The following is a 10,263-nucleotide window of genomic DNA, read 5'->3' as shown; positions in this document are numbered from 1 at the left end:
CCAGTTGTCACAGCTCCGAGGCCAGGCCTGCAGGCTGAGCGCGCCGTGGCGACCGCACAGGCCCGCCTGACCTGGTCGTCGATCCGCTCCACTTCCCGGCGACCCGGCCTAGTAACGCCGACAACGGTCGTTCACTCCGCCCACGTCCTACGCGCGGCCTTCCCGCGCTAAGGCTGCTCCGGCGAAATCCCAGAGCGCAGCGGGCCGCCTGGGGCCCCCGGGCTCGGGGGGCTGACCCTTCGCCCGGGTCAACCCTGCGCGGGGGGCCAAGCAACCTACCAGCTCTGCGGCCATCCCCGGGCCCACGGTCCGGAAGCGCGGGCGGCGAGCGGGCCGGAAGTGACGCGTTTCCGCGCGCCGGCTTCCGGCCCCGACCCCCGCGAGCGCGTATTTCCGGCGCGCCGCTTCGCGGCTCTGCGCTGTGCGCCTCTCTGGGAGTCCCGGTGTTTCCTCGGACGGGCGCGATGGGCAAGAAGGGCAAAAAGGAGAAGGGCCGCGGGGCGGAGAAGACGGCCGCCAAGATGGAGAGAAAGGTGTCCAAGCGCTCGCGGAAGGAGGAGGTGAGCGGGGCTGGCGCCACGCGGTGCGCGGAGCTGGGGTCCGGGTCCCGGTGGGCTTCCCTCGGCCGCGAGGCGAGAGGGCCCGGGTGCAGCGGCTCGCCTCGGCGTCTGGGTGTCTGGAGCGAGGCCCTTCGCCTCCCAGCTCTCTGCGCATGACGACCCTCGCTGCCGCCCTGAGCCTCAGTGGCACCAGGTGCAGCGGTGGGGGTCCCGGAGCTCCCGGGTAACCCCGCCGCCTTCTCTCTCCAGCCCCCCAGCCTCAGTGGCACCAGGTGCAACGGTGGGGGTCCCTGGGCACCTGGGGTAACCCTGCTGCCTTCTCTCTCCAGCCCCCCAGCTGAAGTAGGGATCGTGACTGTGTTGCCTGGGTGGGGTGGTGGCACAGAGGCAGGGTTAATTTGTGGGGCATTTTAGAACAGTGCGCGGCACATCGTAAGCAGTCAGTAACCGTTAGCTGGTTTTTACTCGCGTTCCCATCTCTCTGCAGCTCCTGGTCCTTAGGAGATGCCAGTGGCTGCTCTATGGAAAGGGCCTGTCAGGCCTGGGACTTTGCTTGTTGCTTTCATTAGTCCTCAAAACAACCCTCCAGGTCACTGGTCATCTCATTAGGCCATACCCACAGAGGATGCTGTCCCCTTCTCAAAGTCAGCTGTTTCGTGTAAAGTCATCAGGAGAGTGCGTATTGGGGAAATGTGGAAACTGCCACAATGTGGTTACACATGTGAAGGCTTGCTTACCTTGGACAAACTCCCAGCTACACAAAGACATTTTTTTGTGGAACAAAAAAGTTGCAAGAGAATGCACAGTATGATCCTGGTGACATGAAATTGAAAAACGTGAATAATTAACATGTATCACTTAGAGACATGTTTAGCTGTACTAAAAGTATGAAGAAATTCATGAGGGTAAGGAGCACTCCATTCCAAATATAGTGGCTGCATCCTGGGGGCTCACTTCACACATGGGAGGTGGCAGGCGGGCTGCAGGTATCTGTTCAGGCTGAGGAATGTGGCGTTCTGATGAAAGGAACCGAGGAAGCCCATGCTGCTTGCAGTCAGCAGGTGGGGTGGGAAATAGGCAGTATGGTCTGGAAGTGTTCTTAGGTGCAGGAAGGACATCTGCCTCCATTGTGGAATGTAGAACTGGGGAGTGAGGGCTCTGGGGTTGGGGAGAGAGGAGAAGCAGCGAAGAAGGAGGTGGGAACACATCTCAGATCCCAGCATGAGCACAGGGAAGAGAGTAAGCATTCCAGAGGAAAATAAGGTTGGAAGTGATGCACAGGTCCCACATCCCTGGGTGTGTGTGTGTGTGTGTTTGTGTGTGTTAGTAGATGCAGGCCCCACGTCCCTAGGGGTGTGTGTGTGTGTGATCACTAGTGGATGCAGGGCTATGGCTCTGGACTGGGAGGAGGAAGAAGACCAGGTTCCAGTGCTGCCCAGATGGACAGGTTAATTGGCACCTTCTAAATCTGTTTCTGCAGTTGTAAAAATAGAGCCCTTCTTATCCGGAATGGCTGCCGCTCATAAGTGCTGAGCTCTAACCGTGTGGCGCAGTTCTAAATAGACAGGTCTTGCTTGGAACTCACCTGTTGTTATTTTGATGGAGGGAGGTGGAAACAAGATAAAAACGTGAGCAGGGGAAGTCTCAGACATTGTGATGCAGACAACAAAACGTGTGGTGGGGTGGCTAGGGCTGGCCTGGTGAGAAGTGGTTGAAGGTGCTGCCAGGAAGTCAGGGAGGGCTTGTCTAAATGGAAGGCTCTTTATGCACACTGTGAGCATTTGGGTGAGATGGTCCAGGCAGTGTGCGTGCATCTATGTGTACTTCTGAGAAAACTGCCTATAGGGTCAGTCTCAATATTTTTGCAAGTGTCAGAGTCTGTATTCCTGAAATGGGAGGAACATGTCATCACCCCCAGATCTGACTGGACCCTGGGCAGGTCGGACAGAGTGGGAAGGGTGACCCAGGTTTTTGTGTGAGAGGGTTTAAGAACATGTCTCAGGTATGACTTTTTGTTTGCCTGTAGGAAGATCTTGAAGCTCTGATAGCCCATTTCCAGACGCTGGATGCCACCAGGACTCAGATCGTGGAAACACCATGCCCCCCACCTTCACCAAGGTAAGTGAGCCAGGGCTCTTCGTTCTAGCTTCTGACGAATTTCTTGTATATGTTGGAAAACCACTTTAAATGGGCTCCGTTTTTCTTCAGTAGACAGACACATGGAATGTTTTCCTCATTAAAACCCATTCCCGGGGATCCCTGGGTGGCTCAGTGGTTTAGCACCCACCTTCGGCCTGGAGCCTGATCCTGGAGTACTGGGATGGAGTCCCACATCAGGCCCCCTGCATGGAGCCTGCTTCTCCCTCTGTCTGTGTCTCTGCCCCCCCACCCCATCTCTCATGAATAAATAAAATCTTTAAAAAATATATTTAAAAAAAAATAATCATTCCCATTGTAGATAAACTCCCTCAAATTCACCTTTCTTCTGAAGAGTGGGAGTGAGGCTTTTGAGTTCTCTTCTCACGAGAAACACAGTCGCCCCGCTCAGTTGCTCAGCAGGGATGCGCCATTCAAAAGTTGTCTAGCTGATCACAGTTCCTGGACTAGAACGTTGCCCCGGTGAGCTCTTCGGTTTTTAAAATGTTTCAGAAGTGTGTGTCACAGGCATAGTTTCGTGTTGCTCTTTGTAATGACAAGTGTGATTTTGAAACATAAATATGTTAAGCCATTTTGAATGAATTTGTAAATTAGGTAAAGAATTCGAGAGTCTTCTATAGGATTTCAGGTACTTGTGGGATGAGCTAAAATGAGCAGGCTTTGGTTTTCCTCTGTGTCAATTCCTGTTCTCTCAGCTTCTGTATTCCAGCTCTGTTATCAATTGATTAGGGCCCTGTAATTCTTGTATTTTCCACTGCAGGGTAGAGGGAAAACCCTGAATGCACTGAGTTAGGAAACAGGAAAGGTCAAATGACCCGAGAAAAGATCCCATGTTCTTTAGAGAAGGGGAAATGCATTAACTTCACAAGCAAATGAGACTGGTTTGGTTGAGAAATTATTTGCTTCCTTTCCCTCAGAATACAAATTACTAGTGTTGTCATAAAAGAGGTTGATCTTACTAGAGCTGCTGCCAGCCCAAGTGGAGGCTGGGGTCTAGCACTTCAGGAAGGGGGGCTGATTGCAGTTCCCATGCCCCAATCCCACCTGTCAAGAGGTGGGGGATGACAAGGTGGCCCCTGGGCAGAATGGAGTTGCAGGTTGTCCCTGTATTCACGTAAAAAGTGTCAGGAAATGGGGTATACTTTTCCCCGTACTTGACATGTTACCACAGGGGCCACATAGAAGTTACACGTGCTGCAGGTAAGTCTTTGAAATCGTGATGGCTTCGTACCTTACGGCACCTCTGAGGGCAGCCATTCTGAATGTGGATTGATTTCCACCTCCCACCCCCCTTTGGTGACATTTTAAAACTTTTCCTGAAGTAGTGGTGCTCACAAAGCCAGGTTCAATGTTAGGATGTAATTAGGATTGCTGGTGGTTCCATAGTCAGCTGGGAATGTGTTTTGATGGAGCTGAGAAATGATGAGATCATTCAGTTGGTAACCTGAGTAACCTCTCGCCTCCTCCTCCTCCATCATGTTATAGGAGAAACCATGAAAATTACTGAGTTTTGTGAGTGTGCGTATCCCCAGGTATTGGCTGTGATGTAACTTAATGGGGAAGTAAGGCCCGTACACCCAGGTGTATCAGTGCTTCAGGGCGCTTGTGTGTGGGATAGAGGTGGTGTGGGCTGTGGGGACCTTGGCAGGGACTCTGGGGGCTCTGGGCCTGACTTGGATTGCTGTTTCCTGGCTATGCTTATACTTTCCCACAGAAAATTTTAATAGGTGTTAAGTGAAAATAAGATTGGAGGGCGGGACGCCTGGGTGGCTCAGTGGTTGAGTGCCTGCCTTCGGCTCAGTGCATGATCCCGGAGTGCCAGGATCGAGTCCCACATCAGGCTCCCTGCATGGAGCTTGCTTCTCTCTCTGCCTGTCTCTACCTTTCTCTGTGTGTCTCTCATGATTAAATAAATAAAATCTTAAAAAAAAAAAAAAAAGATTGGGGGTTAAAGAACTTTGGGAAACAACTGGTTTCCCTTTGAAATTTATTTTAAAAATTGTAGTAAAATATATCTTTTTTTTTAAAGATTTTATCCATTTATTCGTGAGACACAGAGACCGAGAGAGAGGCAGTGACACAGGCAGAGGGAGAAGCAGGCTCCATGCAGGGAGCCCGACGTGGGACTTGATCCCCGGTCTCCAGGATCACCCCCTGGGCTGAAGGCGGTGCTAAACCGCTGAACCACTGGAGCTGCCCAGTAAAATATATCTAATTTAGATTTTCCCATTTTAACCATTTTTAATAGTGCAGCTCACTGGGGTTCCTTACATTCATGGTGCTTTGTAACAATTTATTAACAGAAATTTTAATCACCCCACATAGGAGCTCTGGGCTCATGAGCTATCACTCCCCATTCCCCTCCTCTGCCTCTGGTGACCTCTGCTCTCTAGTTTTTTTATTTGCCTGTTTCTTTTATTTTTTACTTTTTTTTTTTTTTTTTAAAGATTTTATTTGTTCATGAGAGAGAGAGAGAGGCAGAGACACAGGCAGAGGGAGAAGCAGGCTCCATGCAGGGAGCCCGATGTGGGACTCGATCCCGGGTCTCCAGGATCATGCCCTGGGCCGAAGGCAGGCACTAAACAGATGAGCCATCCAGGGATCCCCATGATTTGGCTGTTTTAGATATTTCATATAAGTAGAGTCACACAGCAGCTGTCCTTTTGTGTCTGGCTTCTTTCACTTAATGTAATGTCCTTACGGTTCATCCATGTCGTAGCATGAATCGGAACTCCATTCCTTTTTTTTTTTTTTTTTTTTTTTTTTTTTTATTTATGATAGGCACACAGTGAGAGAGAGAGAGAGGCAGAGACACAGGCAGAGGGAGAAGCAGGCTCCATGCACCGGGAGCCCGATGTGGGATTCGATCCCGGGTCTCCAGGATCGCGCCCTGGGCCAAAGGCAGGCGCCAAACCGCTGCGCCACCCAGGGATCCCTCCATTCCTTTTTAAGACTGAATAATATTCCATCGTATGGATGCACCACATTCATCTGTTGATGGACTCTTGGGTTGTTTCCACCTTGGGGCCTGTGTAAGTAATGCTGTCACAAATGTTGGCATGCAGGTGTCTATTCCAGTCCCTGTTTTCACATTTCTTCGGCATGTACCTAGGAGCAGAATTGCTGGGTTATGTGCTAATTCTGTGTTTAACTGTGGACTGTTTTCCACAGCGTAGTCCTATTTTTTTTTTAATTAAAAAAAAATTTTTTTTTTTTATTTTGTAGAGAGAGTGTAAGTAGGGAGAGGGGGAAAGAATCTCAAGCAGACTCCCTGCTGAGCATGGGGCTCAGTCTCACAATCTTAAGATCATAACCTGAGATGCAATCAAGAGTCAGGCACTCAACCCACTGAGCCAGCCAGGCGCCCCAGCATAGTCCTGTTTTATCACACTGGTTTCTTTCCTGCAAACTTTCTAAACCTATAGAATGTTTTTGTGTACAGTAAATGCCCAAGAGAAAAATAGAGTTGTCTGATTTCTCAGACTTACCTGACTTTGAAGCCTTTGTCTTCCTTTATGAAATATCTTTTGGAATTACTTTTATCCTATACTCCCTGGGGAAGGCTGCTTGAGGGGGATTTTAAATCCACCAATTGCTTGTCCTACCCTCCCACCCCCTTCACTGTCTTACTTTCTCCAGAGATGATTCACACGTATTTATAGTTTTCTTGTTCTTATATTTGGTGTAAGTAGAACGTTATTTGCATTTTTTAGGTGTAAGCTATCTGGATACAGATTGAAATGCTTAAGAACTGGTCTTTTTAAAGTTCTTTTTTTTTTTTTAATTTTTTAATTTATTTATGATAGGCACACAGTGAGAGAGAGAGAGAGGCAGAGACACAGGCAGAGGGAGAAGCAGGCTCCATGCACCGGGAGCCTGACGTGGGATTCGATCCCAGATCTCCAGGATCGCGCCCTGGGCCAAAGGCAGGCGCTAAACCGCTGCGCCACCCAGGGATCCCAGAACTGGTCTTTTTAGAACAGTTTTGATTGTGATTTAAGTGGATCAACCTGTAAAATAGATCAGCTCTGGGAAATCTGGCATTTAAGTTAGGAGCACCTAGACACATCACTGCCTGATGGTTTTTAGCCAAACACTGTGTGAGTCACCCAGATCCAGGGCCCTCTTGAGAGACTAGTATTTTGGCCATGAGGTTGACTTAAAGGGTTGGAGGCCTTAGCTTCTGTTCCCAGTGCCAGGTTTCCCTTTCACAGAAGTTTGGGGATATGATACAGCACCCTGGTGGAAGGGAGGCCGGCTCTCAGCTGGGCATTACATGGCTGGATTGCATGTTGAATTGCTGCTTCTGTCTCTTGTAGGTTACATGCCTCACTCTCTGCTCATCCTGAGAAAGATGAGTTAATCCTTTTCGGAGGTGAATATTTCAATGGCCAAAAAGTAAAGTATATATTTTTTTCTTTTCCCTTCAAATTTCCATGGGTCTCATTTTGAGTAAAATTAGTTTAAAGCAGTGATAACAAATATGCATTGGACCACCTCCTGAGCTTTCAGACTGGTATCCCACTTAGTCCTTGAGAAGTCACCAGGATCCTTTAGTGACCTTAAGGGTCACTCTTAATGCTTGCTTGAGATTGACCAGCATGTTGCTCATTTATGTTGATTGTTCATGCTCATGATAGGTTTCGAAGTTGTTTTGAATCAGGTCAGAAAGTGCTGATAAATTGTAGAGCTAATTTTCATTTTTGAGCAGGCTAGAAAGACTTGTATTTCAGAATTATGTATGAAACAGTTATAAAAGCATGAGTTCACCTTCCCTCCATGCTCAAAATCCCTGTGAATTTGACTTCATGTGTTTGTCTTCCACTCTGAGTTTTCATGCATTTAAAAACCAGGCTTGACTTTGAGCAATGATTTGCAGAGCAGCAAAGGCCTTGGTATCTTAGGTGCTAATAGGTATGGCGGGCAGGTAGCTTTTTTTATCTCAAAGGATCCAAGGGGCCCAGCCGCAGGCTTCCGGCATGGGTATATGTGGCTTTAGGAAACCTGTTTCCTGGGGAAAGCTATTTCCCAAGTGATTGAGATCCCGCTTCCCACTTATTGTCACCTGCGTGGAGGTGTCATTCATGACATAAAGTCCCTCTTCCTTTTTGCAGACATTTGTATATAATGAACTGTACGTTTACAATATCAAGAAGGACACCTGGACCAAAGTAGAGATCCCCAACCCACCTCCAAGGCGCTGTGCTCATCAGGTATGTGTCAGTGTTGACCACCCCCTCTTCTCCTGTGAGGGTTCTATTAGCTGCTTGTGGAGTTTGTAGACAAGAGGTGGCCTAGTACAGAAGGTGGGGACTTACACGTGGCCACACTTGCTGTCACTGACCTGGATGCAGTGCTAAGCTTCTTGCTCTTAGTATCTTCACTTTGAGACAGGATGAACACCTTCTCCAGGTGGCCTGAATCCAGGTAAATATACCTCATGTGGTGCCTTGCATGCAGCAACCATACAGCAGAACCCTCCTCTGTAGGGGTGAGAGGCTCCCACAGGCTGCAGACCTGGTGGCTGGAGAGAGGAATTCCTCGGGAGAAACGGAATGTTCAAAGGGGGTTCTTGAGGAACGAAATGGGTCATAACCAGAGATAGTGAAGGGTGAGGACGTCAGCATGTTGTTGACTGGTGTCTGCTCACCCCGGGGAGCTCAGTCAGAGCTGCTACTCCTATCCTGTTCTGTAACTCCACAAAGACGGGCCCTTGGTCTGTCTTGCTCATTATCCTAACCTCTTACTTGGAACGCTGTCAGGGCACAAAAAATAATTTGAATGAGTGATAACTTTTCAGTGTGGAGAAAGAGGATCGTATGAGCCTGCCATGGTGTGAGTAAGGCTTCCCTCCATGGTATGTGGGAGTCCTTTCTCTAATCCTCTGCTCATGGGTAGCCTGCTGATCTGAAATTGGGTCTGAGAGTGGGACCTGTCTGCCTGGACTGCATGAATGTATTGTGCACATAGAGACTTGCAGGCATTTGGATTGCTTCTTTTTTTTTTTTTTTTTTTTTTTTTTAAGATTTTATTTATTTACTTATAGAGACACAGAGAGAGAGGCAGAGACACAGGTAGAGGGAGAAGCAGGCTCCACGCAGGGAGCCCAACGTGGGACTTGATCCCGGATCTCCAGGATCACACCCCAGGCTGCAGGCAGCGCTAAACCGCTGCGCCACAGGGGCTGCCCTGGATTGCTTCTTGTAGAAAAGAAGGATGTACTTTCAGGTTTAGCAGTCAGATCTTAGTAAAGCTTGGATTTTAATAAATAATGGATCTTGAGAAGTTTGATCCATTCACCAGAGACTGCCCCAGTTCTTGAGAATGTGTGATCTGTCTTAGGCTTCCAGGCTGAGGACAAGCTTGACCTGTCCCAGCTGTGATCTCTCCATGTACCCAGCCCTCCAGATGCCTCACTGATTCCTGGACCCCAAGAATTGCTCATGTTTCGATGGAGCAGTCCCGCTCTGTGCTCACGTCACGTGATATGGGCTCAGGAACTTCTTTTGAGTTTATTTTCTTAACCGTTTTAATCACAGTCTTTAACTGTGTCCTTGAGGAATTAGTGTCATGATTTTTAAACGCAGTTATTTGGCCAGGGTGCTCAGCAGGCTCTGATTCATATGCATGCCTTAGGAGGACTTTGCTAGTCTGGGACTTAATAATATCTTTGTAGTTAAGGTTGTTGGTTCGCTGTTTTCGCTGAATTTCACAATGAATCAGAGCCACAGGAAACAGAAAATTAATTATAAAGTCTTTTGCCTGAAAGTCTTTACAGCCCAGATTCTATGACATTGAATTCTGAGACCTAAAACCTTCCTTCTTATAGACTGGTTCAGTGTGACATCAGAGGTCATGTTCTATATCTTCTCTTTAACTGGGGCACAGCGGGGTGGAAAGAGGAAGCCTACTTGTACACCGTTCTTTCTTTCCCCCTAGATCCTGGAGTTTTAGGGGGTGAAGTTGATTTTAGTGTGTAATGGGAGAATTGAGATGGCTTTTCTTCAAGAACACAGCACAGTGGGAGAAAGGAAAGGGCTGTGGCGCCTGCTGAGTGTGTGGCCGGATGTGTGGCCGGATGTGTGCAGGCCTCAGCAGCTTGCTCCTCTCTACCCGGTTTCCTGGGAGAGAGGCACATTCACAGGCCTCTGCCTGAACTGTGAGGATGCTGCCACCAGCAGGAGAAGAACTGGAATGAACAACTTTGAGAACTCCAGGATGGATGATGAGGAGGCAATGAGATCATATCTTCTTGATCCCTGGATGGTTTCCCCCAACATAGTAACTAAAATATGAAAAAAAAAATTTCTCTCCTAAAGTAGAAAACAGTTGATGTTTAAAAACATGTCTTCTGTGTTCTTGTCAGCCTAGTGCATTACTGAGCAGTAAATAGTTTCTGGAGACAAGTTAATATATAGGAAGTCTTTATTCGTGAGATACGCAGAATCCCATGATAGTCCATTGGTGCTGTGGAAAGTGTCAGCCTCCAGGACACCTGGGTGGCTCAGCGGTTGAGTGTCTGCCTTTGGCTCAGGGCGTGATCCTG

The 10,263-nt window shown here is 48.4% G+C and overlaps 1 protein-coding gene across 3 annotated transcripts in view; it reads left to right on the top strand.

The window, feature by feature from the left end:
• The first annotated feature begins 372 nt into the window (after nt 1–372).
• KLHDC4 (kelch domain containing 4) overlaps nt 373–10,263 on the top strand; it is a 57,448-nt gene continuing 47,557 nt past the window's right edge. For 2 of the 3 annotated variants that reach the window (XM_072819533.1, XM_072819532.1), the window contains exons 1-4: nt 373–560; nt 2,587–2,678; nt 7,037–7,115; nt 7,832–7,930. In XM_072819533.1, the coding sequence (XP_072675634.1) occupies nt 465–560; nt 2,587–2,678; nt 7,037–7,115; nt 7,832–7,930 (366 nt within the window). In that variant the 5' untranslated portion in view covers nt 373–464. The remainder of the gene's footprint in view (nt 561–2,586; nt 2,679–7,036; nt 7,116–7,831; nt 7,931–10,263) is intronic. The other variant, XM_072819534.1, reaches the window with a different exon arrangement.

Source organism: Canis lupus, chromosome 3 (genome assembly GCF_048164855.1).
Source record: "Canis lupus baileyi chromosome 3, mCanLup2.hap1, whole genome shotgun sequence".
Taxonomy (NCBI): domain Eukaryota; kingdom Metazoa; phylum Chordata; class Mammalia; order Carnivora; family Canidae; genus Canis; species Canis lupus.
The sequence above is the reverse complement of the archived record's forward strand: the minus strand, read 5'-3'. Positions and strand labels throughout refer to the sequence as shown.